General features: G+C 46.5%; 1 protein-coding gene across 1 annotated transcript in view; it reads right to left on the bottom strand.

The window, feature by feature from the left end:
* The window catches only part of CNTNAP5 (contactin associated protein family member 5), a 465,902-nt gene that overhangs the window by 108,444 nt on the left and 333,165 nt on the right, over positions 1-24,293 (bottom strand). Inside the window, exon 13 of the mRNA XM_090046063.1 lies at positions 15,574-15,774. Coding sequence (XP_089902189.1) covers positions 15,574-15,774 — 201 coding nt within the window. The remainder of the gene's footprint in view (positions 1-15,573; positions 15,775-24,293) is intronic.

The following is a 24,293-nucleotide window of genomic DNA, read 5'->3' as shown; positions in this document are numbered from 1 at the left end:
ACGACCAGCTCACCAAATCCTTAGACACCGGGGTAGCAGTGGATATCGTCTTCCTGGACTTTCGGGAGGCCTTCAACACTGTCTCTCACCCCGTTCACATTAAGAAACTGGGGGGCTGTGGTGTTGACACCCACACAGTCAGATGTGTCGCCAACTGGCTGGAGGGCCACGCTCAGAGGGTGGTGGTGGATGGGACAATTTTGACCTGCAGGGATGTGGGCAGTGGGGTCCCCCAGGGCTCGGTCCTCGGGCCCGCACTGTTCAACATCTTCATCAGTGACTTGGACAAGGGGGTAAAAAGCACCATGTTCAAATTTGCAGATGACATTAAGATGTGGGGGGACGTGGGCACACTAGAAGGAAAGAATAGGCTGCAATCAGACCTGGACAGGTTACAGGGGTGGGCAGATGAGAACAGGATGGGATTCAACACTGACAAGTGCAAGGTGCTGCACCTGGGGAAGAAGAACCAGCACCATACCTAGAGGCTGGGGAGCTCCCTTCTCATCAGGGCAGAGGCAGAAAAGGATCTGGGAGTCATCATTGATGCCAAGATGAACATGGGCCGGCAGTGTGGGGACGCGGTCAGGAAGGCCAACCGCACCTTGTCATGCATCCACAGATGCATCTCGAGCAGGTCCAGGGAGGTGATCCTCCCCCTCTATACGGCACTGGTCAGGCCGCAGCTGGAGTACTGCATCCAGTTCTGGGCGCCGCACTTCAGGAGGGATGTGGACAGCATGGAGAGGGGTCCAGAGGAGGCCACTCGCATGATCAGGGGGCAGCAGGGCAGGCCCTATGAGGAGAGGCGACAGGACCTGAACCTGTTCAGCCTCCACAAGAGAAGGCTGAGGGGGGATCTTGTGGCCTGTTACAAACTAGTCAGAGGGGACCAGCAGGCACTGGGGGAGTCCCTGTGCCCCTGAGCACTGCCAGGAGTGACCAGGAATAACAGTCACAAGCTGGCAAAGGGGAGATTTAGGCTAGACATCAGGAGGCGTGACTTCACGGTCAGGGCGGCTCGGATCTGGAACCAACTTCCAAGAGAAGTGGTGCAGGCTCCTACCCTGGGGGGCTTTAAGTGAGGCTGAATGAACACCTTGCTGGGGTCATTTGACCTCAGTACTCTTTCCTGCCATGGCAGGGTGTCGGACTTGATTATCTGCTCAGGTCCCTTCCAACCCTACAAACTATGAAACTACGTTTCTGAACACATCCTGTCCCAGGTTTTGAATTCATCAGCAAAACAAACTTATCAGAGCTGCATTAAGATTGGTAACAGAAAATTGAGGAAAAGGGGCGACTAGGAACCACTATCACCTTATCTGTTCTATCACCCCAGTACCATTGCCAACGTTTTGCTCTAATTAAATGACAAAGCCTGAATAAAATGAAGGATGCAGAATTGGTACTGACTGCAGACTAAGCGACTGGGAACACTTTTCTCATGCGCTATTAATGATGATGTAATGAAATTGCTGGATCTTATGAATTAGACACATCATTTTTAACTTTTAAGCAAACGAGAGGGTTAGGCACCATGAGGATGAAAAATTAAAATCCTGAATAAGAGAAAAGAGAAACAGGTAGCAAAAAGCTCAGACCAGAAAGCTCTTTGAAAAAAGCCAATCCATCATAGCCCTCAGCAGGGCTGGCACAGGCCTGTGAAAGATTACTTGTTGCTGCCTGATGTGGAGGGGTATATTTTTTCTGAATTTATCATGCCGCCCTTTCTTTACTGTTGTGGGCTTTAATATTTCCTAGGAGGGAGGAAGCAGCCCTTTGTGTGCAAGTATTTATCATCCCTTTCCAAATCTGAATGAGTCCCCAAAACAATTGGAGGAATCATGGAGCCTCTGAGCCCAATTTGATGCCTATTAGAGTCAACAGAAAGACTTGTAAGGATTTTGGGTCAGAACCTATAGGCATAATGTGCATGTATATCTCTAAATCCATAGAAAAGCAACACCCAATGAATGATCTGGGTTGGCAGGGAAGATTCAACCCACTGCAAATAAAAACAAAAACCACAAACCAAAAAAAAAAGCAAAAAAAGGAGACAACCCCAAAACAACCACCATCACGTCATGTGCACAGAAAACAAGTCACAATAAGGAACCCAAGCTTTGACTGGACCTTGGAGAGATCGAGTCTCATCCTTGCCCTTGGAGATGTTCCTCTCCATGGGCAAAGGACACAGGTGGACAAGGTGAGGCAGTGTGCTCCATCAGCTGTAGATGTTTTACTGCTCAGCAGATTTCAATCCACTAGGTACTAACTTGGGCATTTTGACGACCACTGCGTAATAACCATGCCAGATTCACTACTGGGTGTCTTAAGATGCGTCTACACTGCAATGCCAGGTGTGATCCCCCCAGAGGAAGTGATAGCTGTCAGGGGAACAATAACCAGGAACCCGTGGTGACCTATGCTTCAGACTGAGGTGTCCAAACTAGCTGGAGACCTTGGATAGAGACGCTAGTTACCATCTTGTAATGAAGCTCCTACTGCTCTATCTTTACCGTTAGGCCTCCTCCCATATTAGAGCAAGGATGGATGTGGTAGGCCATGCTGCAGTAGCACCCTGCAGAAATCGTCTCTCAACAGCTCATGTGCTCCTACTCCCTCTAATTCCCCAAAAAATCAGCCCCACAGTCCCACTGAGATAATTTTCTCTTGATGGCCTCAGACTGCTTAATTACCAAGATAAGCATTGGGGTTCTTGTAACCTCACCCTGACATAGATTAACAGAGTCACCTGCTCTGTGTGTAGGGGCATGGATGGGCTGTTTTGGGGGAATTTTTTATTCTTGTGCGTAAGAAAGGTCTCAGAAGAAAGACGGGCATCTGGGAGAATGAGTTTTTATTCTTGGACAGTCACTGGCTCAGTGTGTAAACTCGGGCGAGGGGTTTAGGTGCTGCATCTTTGGCGTGTTCAGGTAGGAACGCTCCAAAGAGCGCCTGGTTTACTGGCAGCAAGCACAAAAAAATGTGTCAGTGAAGCTAATCTGGGGCACCCTCCTGGTCTTCTTTCAATTATGCTGGAGGTGGAGGTCTCCAGAGTGGCTCCAGGGACAGCTCCTACCCTAACTTCAGAGCCACACTGGAGTTTGACATATAAGCAGGAGACAATAGGCAGAACATGTTCAGGAATGTCCCTATCTGGACTGCTGGACACATGGGGTGGGTATTAACATGAAACTATGAAACATGGCACTTTCCAGAAGGCACAGATGCCTCACTCTGCTCCCCTCTGAATTAAGAAGTATTCATTTTGCTGCCCATCCATTCCCCTCTTCAACTGAAAATTTCTACAATTTTCTCTTTCACGTTTCCTCTTTGTAAAATGGGGGTCCTAAACTTGGCTCACAGTCCCCTCTATGCATACAGGTAAAGACACAATGGGATCTTTTGTGTGATCCACACCATTGCACATTAGATCCCATTGAGTTTTATTACCAGTGCAGGGGGAACTAATCCCAAGCTCCCTCCACACCAGCAAGGAGCAAACTTGCATGGTTGGAAGCCTCCTCAGATGCAGGGCTCCCAGTTTCTGACAAACCTGGGTCTGGGAGATTGCAGCAGCTGTGACCTCCCAGGCTGGGGGGTGCATGAAACCCCCGGGGCTGAGGGATGGTGCTATGCCCCAAGCTTGGGGTATCATGCACCCCCCAAGCCTGGGGGATAACAGAATTTGTGATGACCCAGACCCAGGATTTTCATGCATCTCTGAGCCTGGGAGATCACAGCTGCCACAATCTCCCAGGGCTTTCACAGACCCCTGGAGCAGCTACCAGCTGCTGGGGCTAAGAGTCCCCTCAGCTGCTGGGCTTCTACCTCCTGTGGTTGGGCATGGCCAGCTGATGGGGCTCCCAGCCAGAAGGGAGACCCCGCTAATCATACAAATCAAAGTTCAATAGCAACCAGCCATGTTGTTAGTACACATTTTCAAGGTCTAACTTTATAGCTGGCTGGAGCTTTTAATGATACGATAGTTACTTTGCATCTGTAGCTGGTCTTAAGTTAATTTCACAATTAACCAGTTCATTGCGCGATACCTGTTAGGGGTGTGTGAAGTGGACCGTATTCAGTGTGGATTTAGATTTGGCCCAAATCAGTGATTTGATTAGTTAATTTGGATCACTGTCCCTGATTTGATTCGGCTGAATCCAGATCTGAAGATTTGATGCTGATTTGGAGAATCGGTGATTTGGACACAGACACAGCTTTAAAAAGTACCGGAAGTACTTCCTGTCTACTTCCGGGTCTGCTGGGGAGCACACTGGGGGGCCCCCTATGCCCCCCCAGCTCGGCAATCGGCCACAGGGGGACCCTGCGTGCCCCCCCACAACTCAGGAGAGAATCACCGAGTATTCACAAGCTGCCTGCTACCCAGAGGTATGTAGAAAAAAAATACAAAATACATTTAAAGCTGTGTTTATGTCCGAATCTCTGAATCTTTCTGAATCTCTCTGAATCGATTTGGAGGGTTCAGATTCGATTTGGATTTGATTTGAATTCAGAGATTCGACCACCAAATTGGGCCAAATTTCTGCCAAACCAAAGCAGGGACTGAAGCTTCGAACAGCCCTAATACCTGTAACATGTAGAGAGGGCCATAGGGATACCATACGGAATAATTAGATAACCTTTACAAACTGCTAATTGGAAAAGACACCTATACTATATATTTTGAGAGTCAAGGAAAGTGATGAACCTGGGCGGTTTTGTTTTGGGGGCTTCTGACTTGCATAGCAAAAGGCAAGTAATTCAGGATGGGACACCCCATGGTGAAACCTTTCTCCATTAGTGTGTGAGCCCTCTTTGACTCAAAGCATTTTGGAACAAAGTGAAACTCAAACGCTTTAATTTTCTCTTGCATTCTCAATCTGCCCAGCGTTGCAGACATTAAACAGCCTCTCCAAGGAAATGTTTATAAGACTTGTTTTCTTTCAGCTCAGCAAGTCTTTTTACCTCCTTGACAGGCCTCCATCAGATCATATCCCCAAATCAATCTGTAAAAAAGCAATTTGTCTATTGCTCTTTCGATGCTCCTTGAAAAGGAAAAGAAAAAAATGAAAACTCAAAAGTTTTCAAAAAGTGCTCAGAGGCACTGTCTCCATGCTCACTTACCCTCAAATATTAAAAAAGAACAACTTAAAAGAATTGCTTTTGGGCTCTTCCTTAACGTTAGATTGGTCACAGAAAAACACAACTCTGAGCCATATAATTCTCAAGGAAGCCTCTTAGTTTACTGCTGTTGGAAAACCACAAAAATATCTGCAACCACAATCTCTCTATGGGTCTTTGTGGGGTTTTATGGTGGGGGGTGTTCCCCTCCCCTCTCAGTCTTCCAACTTGCAAGAATAGGAAACTCCTTCTTTATGGTCACATCAAGTCAAATAGATTGTCTTAAAGAATTAGATCAGGGATGAATTTGGTCCGAGGTAATTCTGCCAGGAGTCAGACCCACACTCTGTTATCTGTGCCCGAAGTGGTTTTTGGTTCTCCTAGCTGCAATACGGAAATAGATGATCACATAGTTCATGGCCTTGTATACCTTCTCCAAGCACCTTAAATACAACCCTGGCTTCCTACGGAGGAGATAGCTCCTGACGTCACAATAACAGAGGGTTTGTGGGCTCCACCCCCTGGACAAATGTATTCAGATACTTGTGCCTTAATTCCCCCACCCTAAAAATAGGGTTTAAACTCACTGTAGCAGAGCACTAGGGTGCTCCCTACTAGCACCAGTAATGAGGACAGCTACCAATCAATAGGGCAGCATAGGTGAGGGTTGCTAGGGCAACTAATGTGGGTCAGCTGGCTAGAAGGGGGCTGGGCCAGGCCTTTATAAACAGCCCAGGCCGGAGCCTAGGCAGCAGTTCACTTCTGGCAGGGGCAGGGGCAGGGGCAGGGGCAGGGGCAGGGGCAGGGGCAGGGGCAGGGGCTCGGGCTCGGGCTCGGGCTCTGTGGCTGAGCTGAGCAGCCTGAGTTGGTGGTTGCAGCCTTACCTTGCTGACCGGCCGCAATGATGCTAGGGGGGAAAGAACGCTGAAAGGAGATACGGTGCAAGCCCTGCTGGGGGCTGGGAGTTTGCATTATGGGCGGGGAGGCTCTGTGTTGTTTATGTTGTAGCCAGGTGGCTCAGGTTGCAGTTGGTTACACTGGAGGACCGGGTGAGGCTGTAGGGGTGTGAGGAGGCCTCACGGGGGCTCCCCAGCAGCTTGGGGGTTCCCGGTGCCCAGCAGGGAAACAGTGCCAGTGGAGCACAACGGTTTGCGCCGGAGTGGCGCGGTATACGGGGGTTTGGACCCCAGCCCATGAGGGCGGCAGTTTGCCCAGTGGGGCAAACGACCCAAAAAAGGGTCAAGGGGCCAGGCACGGCTACGGCCACCTGAGCCCCAAGCGCACGAAGCGCGAGGAGCGCGGTACAGGCCCCAGAGTGGGCGAGACCCCGAGAAGGGCAGCAAGCATGGTGAGCGCGGCCAAAGACCAAGAGAGGGGCGAGAGATGCTAGGGGCGCGGCAAAAGACCCCGAGAGGTGCTAGAAGCGTGGCAGAGACCCTGAGAGGGGCGGGAAAGCTCAGAAGTGGACGGAAGGCCCTGAGGGGGCGAGGCGTTGAAAGAGTACTTGGGCGAGGCAAGCCCAGGGGCGCCAGGGTAGGGGTGCTGGTGGGGGAGACAGGCCTAGAGGCACCAGACAGGGCATAGGGACACAAGGACCAGATATCGTCCACAAACAGCTGTGAGGCTTGGGGCGTGCTAAAGGGGAGGTTTGGAGGCACACATTTGCCCATAAGGCTGGGGTGTTGGGGCACCCTACGTGTAATGGAGGTGATACCAATGAGCGGTTATGGTGGAAATAGGGAGCCTCCCATAACTGAACTTAAGAACAAAGACGTGGCGGGCGAGTAGAGGGTGCTGGACCCCCTTAACTAGACACGGCAGGGGGCGCTAGCAGGATCACGGCCGCCCTGCGCCGCACTCCGTGACACTCACCAACCTCATAAAGAGGTTGAGAGACTTGGAAACATTAACCTAAACTCCTCTGAAGCCCTCAGGGCCTTGTTACGTGGCAACTTTAGGTAGCTACTGGAGCTCTTAACCCCTGGACTGGCTGGATGTTAATATCTTTGAAGCAGCTTAAAGCACTCCATATTTAGCTTAATGTTACCCCACTCCAGAGTAGGACTGTCTTTAATCTGCCTAATTTTGCTCCTGTTCCATTAACTCATGGCCACTCTCCACTGTTTTTCTGCCCAAGTTGAAGTCCTCCAGCATCCCAGGAGATAGTGGGTGAGCTGAGAATCCAGGGCACAGAGCCTCACCAGGAGCAGAGCCTGTGCACGGGGCAGCAGGAAGCACCGGGGCCGCAACACTTGCTCTGCCCAATGGGAACAGTGAGACGGTCCTTTCCCCGACCTCCTAGTCCTGCCCCTGCTCACCAGGCCTCGAGTGGCAAGTCCCAGCTGCGCAGGTGAGGGGCAGTCAGAGCAGGTTTTTTGCTGCCCATGAGACTGCTCCACTAAGTCAAACTGCACTGAAAGGATTATAACTTGTTCATTTTACAGAGTGAGGTCTGACTAGGCCTGGCAAAGAGGGCACAGAGATGCAAATTAAAGCTGCTGTAGTCGCACCACATTGGCTTTGGAAGAGCTCTTCTGTTTCACGGGTGCCGCCAGCAGATTTTTTTGCTCCTCGAGCCAAATTCAGAAGTGAATCAGAGGGCATTTTTGCCATTGCAATTTACACCTTCATTTGCACACCCCCCACAAGTGGGTAAATTTCAACCAATGCAGGTGGCCAAATTCAGAGTTGACTCATTAAGGAGAATCAGCTCAATGCTGGCCAATGGGTGTGAATCTAATGGAGCCTAAATGAGCCTACGGCAGTCTAATGTACATGTTGATGGAGCGGTAAAACATAAGCCTCATTAATCACTGGGTTTTCCAACATCACCTGTCATCTCTTCAGTCTGGGGCAGACCAGACACACACTTCAATGAGCCCAAGACACTCAAAGTAGGGCTCCTGCATGTAGTCACCAAATAGGTTCATTATCCATCCCATGCTCTCCTCACCCCTGTAGCTCTTGTGAGGAAGAGAGATAATTTCCCCTTAAGATCAGAATATTTCTTCCTTGAGCAGTGGGTGGGTTGTTGTCATAACTAATTATGCACCAGTCTAACAAGCAGTGGATGAGCTGTTTGTTTCTAATTGTTCATTCCTAACTCACAATGTGCTCAGTACTGGACAATATGCTGTTATGAAGAAAGCTTGTAACTTTGAAGACAGCCAGAGCCATGATATTGCAGAAGGAGACATTAAAAAAAAAAAAAAATCCTGTTTATCATGTTGATCTTAGTACCCACTTGGGTTACTCCGGAGAGATGCATTAATAGGGAGGACGAGGACGAGGATGAGGGTGGCGACGGGGGGTAGCTGGCATATTTACAAATTAGTCGCCTGGCATATTTATGCAACTGTTGTGCAATGCAAGCCATCAATTTTCAAATGGCTATTTTTAGCTTGCTGTACTTGCTGCTGCTTGATTACTAAGCTGCACAATGCTGCATTGTCCCATTGGTTTCACATGACTGGTAGCAGGGCACAAGCGGCACAGAGGTATTGGGAACAAAAACCCTAATATCTCATGGATTCCAGACCGGGCAAGCATCTCTCTTGCAGCATCTGCTGCAAGGGGACGAAGCAGGTAGCCGTGGGGCACTGGAGTGACCTTTAAAGCCAGAAGAGACTATTGACCAGGAAAAGAAAATGAGCCCTTTGCAACAGGATCTTTGGTCAGTGCAAAGGAATGAAGGATGCTTTCCAGAGGCTTTGCTTAATGAGCAAACAGGCACACCCCCAAAAAGCCCTTCCTTACCAGCCTCTCAAAACACAGCCTTGGTGGGCCCTTGAGTAATAATACATCCATCTAGTGCTCATGCAAACTACAGCACCCCACCAGCATCCACAAGACAGCTGGGGCTGCCCCGGGTCACGGATCCTGCCAAACCACCACCCCAGAGGTACAGCTGATGCTTTGTTGCTTTTCCCAGCAGAACCGTTACTGCAGGCCGGGAGGCAAGGATATCAAGTTCTTCCCCACTTCCTTCCTCCTCCTGGCTCTTTTTTTCCCAGCTGCTCCCCATGCTTCCTCACAGCTGCTTCTGCAACTTGCAGTGAAGCTCAAAAGGGAAATCAGCGGCTAGGACAAGAATGGACGGCACTTATTTTACCCCGCCACCAAAGACAGAAGACAGGGAGCATCCATGACTGGAGAAGGTAGGCATCTAATGGAGGGGATAAGGCTGAGGACAGAAACATGCTGCGTATATTTGTCACATGATAGACAGGGCCAGGGGAGGCCAAGTTCAAAGGAAGGAAGATGTGGGGGTGGGCAGGAAACCAGAAACTTAGGGAAAAGGCCTGATGGAAAGGAGGCAGTTGTGAAACCAAAGGGTGAGGAAAGATGGTTGCAGGGTGGAAGGAGAGGGAGAATGAAGGATGAATGAATTCATGCCTCTGGCAGAAAAGGTTCTTCAGGGAAATCCGATATCTTTTATTAGACCAACCGAAATAGTTGGAAAAATTCTTCTTTGCAAGCTTTCGGGTACAAACACGCTTCTTCAGGCAGAGGAAGTGCCCTGTGTGACCTTCTGCAAGGCAATTCACCTCTGTGAGCCTCAACCCTTCCCAGTGTGAAAAGATGGGTAATGGCAATGATGTTTAACTCACACATACATGACGAAACCTCAAGGTTTTCAGAGGGGGCGTGTTTTATATCCACCATCCCAGCAACACCAGTTATTCTGGGTATGGGCGGACTCCTTGCATTTCACTACCTGCATGCTGATTACAATGAACAATCTCTTTTAAAAAGGCCCCCAGATCTCTCTCTGGGGCCGATAACCTCCACGCTATATTTCTACTGCGAACTGTGCTCCAGATGCTGTAATTATAACTTGGCTTATTTAAAGCAACGCTTGTGAGGGGCTGTCAGCACTGCCACTCCGGAGTGGAGACACAAGACGGGATGGTGGATTGCACGCACGGCTAGTCAATCATTCCCACGAAGAAGATTCTAATTACCCGGTAATAATTACAACGTGCAATCTATACCTGACACCCATCAGGCACTCTCTGTAAAAGGAGCCGTTCTTCGCGTGTGGGCTCCCCTGCTCCCCGGTGTTCGGTACAATGAGGAACTGTCACTTGATAACACAATAACAATGTAAAGTACCTGGAATGGCAACATGGAAATTATCTCTGAAGGGGAAGGGATAATAGTGAGGGAAGACTTGATGGCAAATTGCTGCTTTCTTGTTACGGGTCTTTTCACGTCGCCTCCTGTTCCATTTGTGTTAAAAGTTGCTGGGATCCCAGTTTGATGCCCCCTTCTCCTCTCAGATCAATGACATTGAAGACTTACTTTGGAATCAGACAAAGGCTAGAAGAGCTGAAAAAGCAGCTAAAGCAATGCTGGGGCTTACCTAAAAATACCAACCCGTTGCCTCAGGAACAGAAGTCAAGTCTGGATTTGCACTTGGAGAGCTTTGCACAAACTGCTGCTAAACATGGGAGTTAGAGAAAGAAAGCCAAACAGCAAAATAAGGACTAGACAATGTGGGAAGGATGAGATGCAGCTAGAGGAAGAAGAGGGCATCAGTGAGGGTCACTGAAGGGAGTGAGTGTTGGAGGAGCACATGAAGGTGAACCTAGAGACTGCATCTGAGGAAGAGGTGCAGTCTGAAGGGGTCACTGGCACTGAGTGTGGAGGCATTTGAAATTGGAGGGGGCGGTAATCAAGGTAGATCAGAGTACAGTGCTAAGGCAGACAGCACCAGATTGAAATGAAACATCTGCCTACATTGAGAGAGATCCCAGAAGTAATGCCGTTACTGTTGTCCCCACAGTAACTGAGCACTTTTGGATCAGCGACTTCTCCTCTGCATTTGGGACAGGCACCTACCATCCTGGTTATTTGCCCTAGGTGAGGTATTAATTTGCTGAAGACCAGAAGCCATTGTCAATGGAAGGGGAAATCAAAGGAGGGGAAGACGAGAAGAACAAGACAGGAGAAACAACTGCAACTTTATTCTTGGCTCCCTGTGACAGATCCTTTGTAAAATCACAGCCTACGTAAGCCTGCTGTGAGCACTGGCAATGGACCGACCTGTCAGCATATCCCTTTGTTTCACAACCCCATCACATGCATACCTCCTAATTTGGGCTGGCCAGGTCTTCTCTTGATTTGCTCTGCTCCCCCCCACTCCGGCCCCCCACCCTTGGGCCTTGTGATCCAGTGTCACTTTATCTCATATTAAGGTACAGTGTGGTAAATGCCCACAATTTCCCAGCCTATGTGTATGTGTATATCCACTGGCCTTGCTGCTTGCCTGGGTAAGACACCCTGTCTGCCTTGAAGGCTGTGCAAGACCCAGGCCTTTATAAACCAATTAACTCTTCCCACTGCCCTGGACCATTATTCTAATACATATATATTTTACCTACAAGCCAATTCCCATGAAGACATGGCAATATGCTGGAATATGCTAACAAGTGGGCACAAAGGAATATGCTGGCACTGGAGAAATGTCCACCGAAGTGTTGCAGCGTTAACTATCCAGATACAAGTTTAGCAGTAACTATAGTGCTGCCACAATGCAATGCATGGCAGTCTCTAAGCGTGCTCGTTTTGAAATTTTCTGCTTTCAGAAATTTGAGTAGAGTGAGAACAAGCTGAGGGCACATCCAGGACATAAGAGCAGCCGTTTACTGGACCGTCCCCGTCTAGCCCAGTATCCCGTCTCACACAATGGCAGAGTGGAAGCTGAGGGAGGACGTGAACCAGACCTGCCCATTATTTTCCACCCCCTGCTCCTCTACCATTGCAGTTTTTAGTGGTGATACATTTAGGAAGTTGTAAGTCAAAGACTGCACCTCTATCTACCATGATTGATGCCCCTTTCTTCTATGAATTTGTCCAGACTCCTTTTGAAATTAATGAAGGTGCTATTATCTCTCTAAGCAACTTGGCTCCTGACAGAGTATTAAATATCACCCCTTCCCCATTGCCTTTTGTAACATATCTTAACCTTTAGCTCAACACATCTCAGTCTCCAGTTTCATTGCTTTGCTAGGACTATCAAGGGCTTTACTAATTAAGACTAATTATCATGCTGGCTCTCGTGACTTAGATGCCTCTGCCACAGACCAACCAACAGCCACGAGGGAGTCACAGTTGTTGGTCAACAATTATGAGTTTTAATTCTGTCCAACACTGTGAAAAATCAGTTCTTCCTTGATGAAAACACCTTTCTGAAGCACGCAGGCTGCTTGAAGTCAAAGCCAGTGGCACAGACAGGAAAATCATACAATAATTGGAAATGCATTTCTCACTGTCAAAGATGAATAATCAGCTACACCTTAACATGATATAGAGCTGGAATGGATATAGGAGCTGGACAGAACAAAGCTCATACACTAACCACCATAGACTGCGGGTCTCATCCTTAATGGATGAAAACTGGTGTCCCACCAGTGAAATCGGCAATTTTGCACCAAGTTACACCAACTAAGTGTTTGGCTCCATGCATAGGAGGGCGAGGGAGTGGGGGGAACAGAAAAAGACATGTCTTGATATAGACTGGAGCAATTGCAAAGAAGGAAAGTGTCTCCCTTGGCTTCTATCTGATGCAATCCAGCAAGCTCTGCTTTTCTAGTGCAACCACTGCCTCGGCATTAGATGAACGGGTTTTCAAGCCAAAGCTGCAGAGTAACAGCGTGCATTACCACCACTGAGAGAAGTGGTAAAAGCAAAAAGCAAGAGAGAAATCTCCTCACTTCTCCTCTTTAAAACATGCCAGAATTTAGAGACACAAGCTAAGGCTTTTGTTTAATGGCAATCAATGAACTATGCTAATTATGTGAACCGTCTCTTACATGGGGGGGGGGGGGCAGAAGGAAAAATGGCCAGGATGAGAGCTGAATTGGGCATAAACATTTTGCAAACCCCGTTCTAGAAAAAATGCATTGCTGAATGGTGAGAAGAGGAGTAACTAAAAGAAATATGAAGGGTGCAGGCTTCTTGTCTTCAAATCTACCCCATTATTAATGGGGCTATTATCAATGAAGGCCCCTGAATTTACAGATTGTATTGTAGGAAAGGACCTCAAACTGCTTTGTAAACCTTCATTAAGCCTCACAACACCTTTGCAACAGCCAGAAGCCCTGTTCCTCCCAAAATCATGCCACTTAGGCAGAGCCAAGAAACAGAACTGCACAAGTCCTCCCAGTGCTTTGCCCTAATCACAAGACCATGCACACTCTGAACACTTCTGAGTATAAATTACAGAGACAAGGATCTTCTGGGACATGTGAGAATGGGCTGGCACTTGCTCAAGTACCGCTTGCACTTGTAGGCACATATAGGTCATTCCCAAAGTGCATGAGTTGAATTTATGGAAACTGGAAGGTGTCTGAGATGGGGACAACCGCTCCCCATCGTATTTGTAAAATGAAGAGAATGACAGGACCTGAGCCCTAATCGTGGTCTTGCAATACCACTGGAGTACAGATGATCACCATAACCAACAACAGAGACATTTTTGCAAGGGGGAGAGTTTCAGCTAGCACAGACGTGTGGTCATTTGGGGCTTACGGAAAGCCAGGATTTGCTTTTGCATCATTGACAAGCGTGCAGCCAGAAGAGGCTATCTCTGCAACGCTGTCACTTCAAGAGCTCACACATTTTATTTGTGTTCATGTTTCACATCGTGCTAAAGTTGCTGCCTTAGGCAACGAACAAAGCTCAGGATGACAAATGCCAGACATAATTAAAAAATGGAGGAGGGGGGGGAAAAAAAAGGGAAAGGAATAGAAAGCTGGCAGCATCCACTCCTCCAAGCTCTGTCTTCCAGGCTCCGCAGTTTTTCTGGTTCATTGACCCCAGCTGTATTAAAGCACTATGAGCCAAAGCAACTGTTGCACAGTCTGCTGTCCCAGAGACATGATGACCTTCACCATGATACCTGCCCCCCATTAAATCAGCCAAGCTACTGACTGCCACTTCCACCCAAATCCCACCTCTCAAAACGGCTTGCAACAGGTACTCCACAGATCTCGCAAATCAGTCCGTCGACAAACACAGCATCACTTGCCTAGTGTAAACTGTCTTCCTGCCCTGGTCTGTACGCGGCTGGTTTATGACTTGAAACGTGATGGTTCATCTTCTACAGTTAAATTACATAGGTTCATTAAAAATAGGGCTCCTGTTGCAGAAGGAAGCCCATAAAGTAAATGGACAATTGGTAAAGATACACAGAGATCTTTGCACATGCACATATATATTGCGGCTTTCGTGCCACTTAAAAAAAAAATCTCTAACTGATGTGTTGATAACAGATCAGGAGTGGTGCCCACCCACAGCACTGTGAAATCACTATGTGTCTATTTTAAGCTGTATTTCCCTCTTACAATCCAACCTAAAATAGATCACACATTTTTCTCTTTCCTGATATCCTTTATGTGCTTTTTCTCTCCTTCGTGCCTTACTTGGTGGGCCGAATATTTACCTTGGCTTTTCTTTTCATAACCAAAAGCAGATCTTTTTTTGGTTATACATTTCCCCCGGAAACCAAAACTAACAACTCATAGCTTTTAAAAATGTCTCATAGCCAAGTGATCTGAACCCATGGGTATTCTGCATTGCAGGCAACCCTGTGGGAGCAGATCATGTCTTTCAAATCCATGCCATCTCTTCCCATGATTCTGCACATATTTAACACGAAACTCCTTTAAGACACTGCCAGCATGTCAGTTGGATTAGCTTTTGCAACCTGGCAAATCAACAGAGTTGCTCTTGTTGCCATCCAAAGAGTCAAATCAAAGTACCGGGTATCGCAAGTACAGCAAATAACTAAAAGTTAATTTTCACAGACTCCAACAGTCACACTTATTCCTGTTCATCTGCCTTGGCTAAGTGAGTGTGACTGCTTGAATACAACAAGATGCCTGTGGGCAGGATGTTCTCCAGGGACTTGCAATTACAAGGGCAAGTCAAGCCCTACAACTGGCTGCCACTATATAAATCAGGCTAGGAAATCAAATCCTTCTACCGGGAGAGGAACTGAGTTTGCCTCCAAGAGCCACTCCTGTCCCTTGTGCTTCAGGGCTGGCTTTGCTACCCAAAAAGGCTACAGCCTTCTTCTCTAGAAGCACCCCAGTCCTTGGGAACACAGTTCAGTGACTTTCTATTCTGAATTACGGGCCACAAACACATCCAAGGGGGATGTGTTTAACACCACTTAAAGCTGGTGCGATTTAAAAGAGGTATCCTGAGTTCCAGAAACGGGATGTCAAGGCTTTCTTTGCACGTGTGCATGCACATGTGCACAGGAGAATACAAGTGCACTGCCTCACATCTGCGCTTACTCTCTGTAAAATGCTAGCAAAAGACGCTTTGCACTGCACAACTGGATTTGTTTTTCGCTTCAGTCGCAGTGCGGGCTGCGTCTACTGTGCAATCAATAACAGTTAACAAGGAAAAATTTCAGTTCATGGCACTTACTCGGGGTGTTCAGCAGACGTGACTTTTTGCAGTAGTAAGCCGCCTCCTGCTCACAGTGTTCGGCGCTGTTAATCATGGCTTCAAGCTGCTCCACGCTGCCATTGTAGCTTAAATACATGGTATACGGCTTCTCAGGATCGGCTCCATGGACTCGGTTGAGCTCGGTGTTGTTGTGTTGTACTGCAGTCCAGATCTTATCTTCTGTTAAAGGAAGGGAGTGATCAAAATGGGTATCGCAGCAGAAACAAGAGGAAATAAAGGACCAAGAAGTAACTGCATTTTTTACACTGCCTATAGAATTAGCAAAACCCAAGATCTGGAAATGTGATAAAAGGCGGCTTGGAGTAGCGTTAGACGCTCCCCTGCCAAGTTACAGACCGACCCGCCTGCAGAGTCAGAGATAAAAACCATCGGCTTCTCTGGGACCGCAGGAGATCTGGAGGGATGTCTCTTGTCAGGGACCTGGAGTAATTCAGATGCATTTCAGCAGTCTTTGGCCTCACTGGAGGATGCACGTTGTAAGGCCTAGGGGTGATAATATCTTCCTTTTGCAAACATATCATGATTTGAGAGCACACTAGTCATTTTATAATAATAAATGAACCGCTGCTGAGCTACTTATCCAAACCACCTGACGCAAACCGCAAGCTCACCAGGAAGGTTAAAATGAAGATGAAATTTGTAGTGCCCTGTTACACAAGTGGTTGTTTCCAAGAAATCAGAATATTCATTTTATTTCCCAGTGTTCATATTCTTCTGCACTGATCTCAAGCGGTGCCTTGCAACAGTCCCTGCTCAAAGCAGTACCAACACACATACCTCTACTCAATCACATATTGAAGAGTTTTTCTCCATCAGGACCCCTGAAAATCATCCCGTTTTTCATTATTGAAACTCCCTACAGAGCAAGCACGTACTTAAAAAACAAATCTGACCTTATATATGTGCAACCTCTGGAACCAGCTGTGCAAATGTTTCTGCTAGGCATTGTGCATGATGCCTCATTAAAGTGAATGGGACGGTACACTCAGGACTGCAACGAGCCCTTTGCAAGATCAGCCTCGTGCTCTCCATTTATGCAGTCGTTTCCGTCTTTGCTGAATAGAGAGAGTGTCACCCTTGCATTGCAGTGCAAGTCTGTTGGGTAAGCTGTAAAAAATTAGCGAGTTCTAATCTTTCTAAAGATTTGTACATTTTCAGTCTTATTTGCAGAAATGTGAGTGTGGCAATTGAGAGAGGTGAGAACTGTGAGGAAGATCAAGAATATTTCAGTGTGTGTGTGTGTGTGTGTAGATCACTACTGATACAGCTATAGCTATAGCTTTAGCTGTATCCCATTGTGACATAGTTATAGCTATATAGCTATAGCTATAGAGATATAGATACAGATGCAGAGAAACGCGAAGCTAAGGCTGAATTTGGTGCTTCACAAATTGATTGTAATTTATGGTACTTTTGCAGTTACTTCTCCTAATTTACACTTCAAGCCTAACAACTCTGTGGCTACTAAAAACAATTGTAATACATTCAAGGCAGATTAGAGAGATTTCTGCAAAATATATTCATAACTGGATGGAAGCTTTCTTCTCTTGAATATTATCTGTCCAAAGACACTCAGATGACAGACAGATAATCATGAATACCTGGTGATGGAGAAGTTGTGCAGAATGTCAATTCCAAAACCCGATTGCAAGTTTAGGAGAAATTACTCTCCCAACGATACGGAAAGACCTTCAAATGCTGAAAGTCTAAGAAGAGTTAGCATTCAACAGTTCAAACAATGATTCATAAGGCTCTGGTCATTTCTTTGATGATAGATAGGGAGAGTTTTGCTTGTAAATCTCTAATTCAATTCAGGGATTCTTGGAGAAACATGGATATTACTTTCCAAACCTTGAGGCTGAATTTGAACTTTAATGATCAAAATTTCAGTGTAATGTGCAACAAACGAAACATACATTATAGCTGCAAGAGCTGCTACAAATTTAAGCGTTTTCCAGAAATGCCCCTAATGTTGGAGATAAAGCATGCGACCAAATTCAGTGCAGCAATACAACATAATAGCTTAAGACTCGAGAAATGTCATAACACGCTCACGGTGCATCTCTAGGTAGTCATCCATATCAGCCAGACTCTCTCAGATTTTCCTCCATAGTCTCCAAAACAAAAAGGGGATTTTCAGAAGCACCTGGGCACTCACCTACCTCTGCTCCACTTGAAGGCAATGGGAGTTGTACATTTCCCTTAACTGCCTATGGTGCTGTACTGGCATTGATGATCTTTGAAATGCCCATGAATATTTCTGCAATGTTGCTATTTATGTTAAAGAGCTATTATGACAGGAGGGAACCATTGGGTGGTGAAGCCTGGGCAAGAATAAGCACAACAGATTGAAAGCCATTAGCCAAGTGTAATAAAAAGACAATAAAAACAATGCGTATTGTAATGGTAATAATAATGCGATATGTAGAGAGCTGTCATTTCCCCGGGCTAACATCACTTGGCTTTCAGACCTTCGTGACACTGTACCCTGTGCTCTGTGGGTAACTGTTGAATTAGTAGTAACATGTTTAAAAAATTAAGAAAAGTCCAGGGAAAAGCTTCCAAAGAACGAGATGCATCAGGGCTCTGCAACAAAGTGTTGTGATTGCCATCAACGGAGACATTTGAAATGAGATGGGACAAAGCACGAGTGAACATACCGCAGGGAACAAACCTGCACTGACAGGTGTATTGAACAGATGACCTGGCAGGTCTCTCCCTTATCTTCCTTTGCGGGTGTTCATTAATTCTCATTGGGATTGTTATTACTGTAGCTGTCCTGAGCTATTCCCCCAAGATCTGACCTTTGCTGTCCAAGGCCTTCCCTTGTCCCTCTATGATCTGTATGATATGGCAAGTTAACCACTAGTTTTCCATCAGATGCTCTGAGCAGGGGAAAAACAAACCCAACAAGCCTGACATCACTGTGCCTTAGAGAAGATGAAAGGGAGAGAAATGGAGAGAGAAAGGAGGAAGGGGTTTGGGGGAAGAGAGAGAGAAGATTACGCTCACTTTTAGGACGTCTGCTAATGTTCCTTCAACTCCACCCAATACTGGAGCAACAGGGGCTGTGCCTTGCTGTGGCATTTCCAAGATCACTGCGGTGCTGGACTCACAGATATTTACCCTGTCCTTTGTCACAAAACAGCTCATAAATGCATGCCGACACCCTGGGCACTGACGGAGAACAAGCACGCTACCATGTTTATGGACGGGCACAAAACGCAGCATCCTACCACCACCCAACAGTAACAATTCCCGGGCTTGTTTCCATGCTGTATGTTGATGAGGTATTTGCAAAGCATCTGTAGCAGGCTGCAGATGAGGCTTTATACTCCTATGTTCTTCCTTTTTCCTCTTCCTTTTGCAATAAGAAGTGCTAAGAGAGGCTTTAAAAGGTGTGGATTTTATGTGAAAGCCTGGAAGGGTATTTCCGACGTGCCGCAGATGTGTGCAAAAAGACCCGGTGGAAACAGCTTTGCAGAGAGGGAACGGCTCTTGCTCCCGTCTCTGAGCATCTTGAAATGCCTCTCTCTCTGCTCCAGAGGGTTTGTTAGGGATACTATTCTCTCTCATAGATGAAGAAGTGAGACCCAAAGAGGCAGGATCACATAGGGAATCTGAGACAAAGCAGGGCACTGGACAAAGGACATTGTCCCATGCATCCTCTTACCCATAATGTCACAGTCCTCCACGAGGACTTACCTGAAGTCTGAAAGTGAAATTACACATTACATTTAGACCGTGCTAAGGGCATTTAAAAAGCAAGCATCCACACATGAAAGCTTGTTAACTCCTGCTAGGTGCCTTCTGAACAGCTCCAAGTGACCCCAGTTAACTCTGGCCCAGGTTACCTAGTTTGCATTAGGGAAACTTCAGTCTGCTCCGTGGATATAAAATACACAATCTGCTCTCCCCTCCAGCATCCCAGGGTGCAACACTCTGAGCCCACCACCCCTCCACTTGCCAGAGAAGGGAGGGGACCCGGGTGTCCTAGCTCCTAGCCATGTCCCTGCTTGCCAAAACCTTCTAGTGCCACATCAGAGCTGTGCAGGCATTGTTAACCCTTAGTGTGCGACTGCATCCAGCATTTTCTAATTTGAGCGCCACTTAATATTCCACGGATTTAGTGTGGTCTAAGTGTAAAGTGCAACTTCACCCTTATTTAATGACAGACAATAAAGGGACGGGTCTTTCAAAGATTCAGGAGTCTGAAGTCAGGGATAGATCTGGCTTGAGGTTGACACAAGGATATACCCAATGGTTTCTCAAAGACATTTGGGAAATAGGTAGATGAGACTAACCTCTTTTGATATCTAGTCCTCTGGAACAGTGTGTTGTTCTCCCACTCGCTCATTTGCCCTGGCTGCTCCTGAACGATTCAAGCTTTACTATTATCATTTTTAAAAACTTGGTCTCTTTCATAACTACAACTTCGGCTTTCCAAACACACCTTGGCAAAGAGTGCTGCCTGCTTGAACAAATGACTATCAGAGTGGGGCCAAATGCTTATTCAGCAATCTAATGGGCTAGGGACAGAAGTTACACATAAACCAGTTTAGGCGATCAGAAACTGGCTTAAACCTGTACCAGAACAGAAGCTCAGTGCACATACACCAGTTTCAAAATGGCTGAAACTAGCTTAATATAAACTTGCTTGAATGTAGTACCAGACTTAACTGATTGAGGTCAAAGTGGTTTATAGACCTTCTGTCCCAGTCCCCTTCCTGGTTAAATAAAATGAAAGTCCCCCAGCATCTCAGTGTGGGCTGATAAGCTTTGTGCTCCTTGCTGGCTTGCTTCAAAACCGTCACTGTGCAGGCATCCTAAATTCATCCCCCACCCTGAAACCCTAATATCAAATGAAGTCTCACTACACAGCTGTTCAAGCTGGTGATTGCTTCTGCGCATCCATTACTGAGCCTGGTGAGAGTGCAGCTTCCCAGTCCCTCCATCTGTCAGTGTTCAACAGGGGACAGAGAGAGGTGTGAGAAATGACCTGGTTTGCAATGTAAGAGACCTGTCAGTTTGAGATTCAGGCAAATATGAAGCACTAGCCAGCAGGATAATAAGGTGGCAGAAGATCTGCCTGGGACAAACAAATTCACACTGTCACACTGCCGTCATCAACTCTTCGGGAAATGGGGGGCTACACCCCAAAGAACAAGGCAGCAAAGGCACTTCGGAGAGGCTTTGGTGCCACTCACTTCCTAGCCACAGCTGCAGACAGTATGAAGTAACAGGGAGAGGGAGATTGAAATACTCATCCGGTATCATCAACAGATGTATGTACTCCACACAAGCTGCTCCTCCCTACCTGCCCCTTTGTCTCAGAGTGCTAGCCGGGGCAGGAGTCTGGCAACTCCCACCCCCTGAGCAGTGAGTGGGGGAAAAGCCTGGCTCCCCCTCCAGGCACATCCCAGCTGGGGACCATGTAGGCCAGGGTGGGGGTTTAAACTCCTCCTTAACTACAGCGGCCTGCTGGGGCCTGGCCATGCCCCCGGGCCCCTCAGCTCACTGCTTCCAGCCTGAGCCACTACAGGTATGTGCTTGTATTTTCTGAATCAAAAGTGAATATCTATCCATTTGCACACCAGTTCAATCTCTGCAGGTTAGACTAACCTGCAAATACGGAGTCAATTCAGGCTCAGGCTTTTTGAATGTCTGTACTTTGCCATGATGGCAATTTGAAAACCTCCTTTTCAGAGGACAGGAAGCCAAGGGGAAGACTGGGCATGGGGGTGGGGTTAGGTTTGATTTCCACATCTGAAAATGTGTACCACTCTCTACACTCCTCTGGATATACAGGTGGAGCAGTTCTGGATGCAGCTCCTTAACTTAGCATTGGCACATTTCTGCAAAGATCCATGTCTTTTTAAAATATGGCTATAATTGCCATGACTGGAGCTACTTCACTTCCTTTTGCTATAATCGATGATGTGCAGTTCTGGTCTATGCATCTCAAACAGGATGTGGTAGAATTAGAAAAAGAAAAAGGCAACAAAGATGAGCCTGGGCATGGAGCATCTGCCATACCAGAGAGAATAAGAAGGCTAGGACTTTTCAGTTTGGAAAGGAGTAGGCTGAGAGTATATATGGTAGAGCTCTATACAGTTATGAAGGGCGTGGACAAAGTGAACAGGAACTGTTATTTACCCAGTCCCCGAATAGCAGAAATAGAAGCACACTGAAATGATCAGGAGACAGGTTTAAACCAAACAAGCAAAAATACGTCCCCTGTAGTGTGTAGTTAACTTGTGGAACTCACTGCAGCAGGAGGTTGTAGAGGCAGATAGTATAGCCAGGCTCAAAAAAGTTAGACAAATTCATGGAAGACAGGTCCATTAACAGTAGGAATGTGTCCTCTGACATCCCTACGCCAATGATGGTGAACCCCAGGAAGGGTGTGCCAGGGAACGGGTCACTCTAGATATACCCTGCTCAGATGCTCTCCCTCTAAAGCATCTATTACTGTCACTTCCGAAAACAAAATACCGAGCTGGATGTTTCACTGCTCTGACCCAGTATGACACTGCTCATGTTCTCACTGTGTTAGGAGAAACATTCAGCTGTTCTGTAATTATAGGTGCAGATTAAGAAGACGATCACCTTTTCACCTCTATCATCCACATGAGTGGAGAAGCTTGTGGTAGGTAAACGCATCTCTTGTTCCTTTACTTCAAACATAGATGATCGTTATCTCTTTTGTGTTCTTATTGCACTTTTCTTTCCTCTACTGATTTCACTAAGATGCTCTCCTCCAGCTTGGGGTTAACCGAGGGAATAAGACACCCACTTTTCTGGCAAAGTTTGCTCTTCCTCCTCCTCCCTGCTAACGTTTTCCAGCTTTAGTATAGTATTGTGTTTTTCCTCTCAGTCACAATCTGTATCAGGTTCAAGCTGAAAGGCATAAAAGCTCTCCTAGATTGTAGCTACGACTCCTGCTGTATAACCTGGAAAAGCTAAATTCAGTCTTCAAAAGCAGATTTCCTAAATGCTTGTTAAACTGTTCCATAATGCAAAGGTGACAATGCTTTAATTTCAGGGTAATGCTACAGCTTTATGACTTAGCAGTTTTATTTAATGGTCCAATTTACTAGGATATTATGCTGTCTGTATTCAGTCCTCGGAGATGTTTTTACAGCACAGGACTTTGATGCATTCAGCACATTTCGGTCCCTCTATCTAGCTTCACCTATAGCTCCATCATCTTGCTGGAAGGCTCCAAGTTGCCTTTGACGGCACACAAATTAAATCTGGGAAATTAGAGCAGCTGGAAAACTGCTTTCCAATGAGTTCTGTATTGTCTAATTCTCATTTTTATTCCTGAGCTTGAAATATCTCCGTGGAACACATTTCACCCATGGAAACTGAATCACTCCTCTGTGATTTAGAAGGTTTGTCACAAAACAAGATTATTCAGACTGATTAAATTGCCAACAAGCCAAACATACAGTAAATGTTACGTGAGCAAGAGAAAAATTGCTCTGGGAGCTCATATGATGCATTTGTTTCATGGTGGCCCTTAACGAATGCCAAAGTTTCCCCTTACAACTGTACCTGCAGCTACAGGAGTAGCATGAATACACTGAAGAACAGGCTTTTGCCATTTGCTACAGTATTGTTTTTAGCTATGGCTCTGGTTAAACTGCGAAATATTATAAAGGACTTGAGTCTGGGGTCCTTTTACTTTCTTTGGGGATATATGTATATATATATATACACACACAAACAGAGATACGACTCAGCCTCAACTAGTCCAGAGTTTAAGCAAAAATAGATTTTAAAGATGAATGACTTGAGGCTGGGGTCCTTTTATATTCTTTGGGGATCTCTCTCTCTATATATCTATCTATCTCTATATATCTCTATATAGCTATATAGGTGAGATTTAAGTGAGCGCTATTTTATCAACTCTTTTCCCCAGCCCCTTGCTTTTCTTGGTTATTTAGAGTGATGCTTATCTATCTATCTATCTATCTATCTATCTACCTATCTATCTATCCAAAGAATAGAAAAGGATCCCAGCCTCAAATCATTCAGCTTTGACACTCATTTTTCCCCCTAAATCACTATTAAACTAGCATGTTATTTTTCTGCCTCCACATTCCCCACACTGCCATTATCTGTGTGTGGGTCTTAGCAGTTTTCTCCATTCTCATCAGCCTCCTCCTCCTCCTCCCTGCTTCACTTGGTGACACTCCCAGCCAGAGTTTGTGCATTTCCCTGGAAACAATTTGGAGTGGGAGCAATCCCTCATCCTGCCCCGAAGGGATCCTGTTCAGTAGTGATACTTGACAGGAGAGTACCTGGGGCCCTAAACTCCCTGGAGAGGCAATGAGATGCACACAAAGCTGAATCTCTCCCAACTTTTACTGGGTGGCACCAGGAATGTGCTATCATTAGGGCAACTGAGACAGCTTTTCCCCAGTGCATTGGCAACGCTTCCCATGCTAATGCTAGAGGCAGTTTGTTCCATGAAGTAGAAGACTTGTTCCAAGCCATCACTGTTCCTGGGAACAAGTATTATGATCTGCTCTTGCCTGTTGAGAGAAGAGCTGTTACTTGTAAGCCTGCCTGTCACTCACTTAGAATCTGGCCCTTAGAAATGCTTTTCAGAGACACAGAGATGACAAACCATTACCCTTTCAATTGCTCTGCCTATGTGCATACCGATG

Source organism: Crocodylus siamensis, chromosome 4 (assembly GCF_052110815.1).
Source record: "Crocodylus siamensis isolate JL-2025a chromosome 4, ASM5211081v1, whole genome shotgun sequence".
Taxonomy (NCBI): Eukaryota; Metazoa; Chordata; order Crocodylia; family Crocodylidae; genus Crocodylus; species Crocodylus siamensis.
Note: the sequence above shows the minus strand (reverse complement) of the source record. Positions and strands in the feature narration are given on the sequence as shown.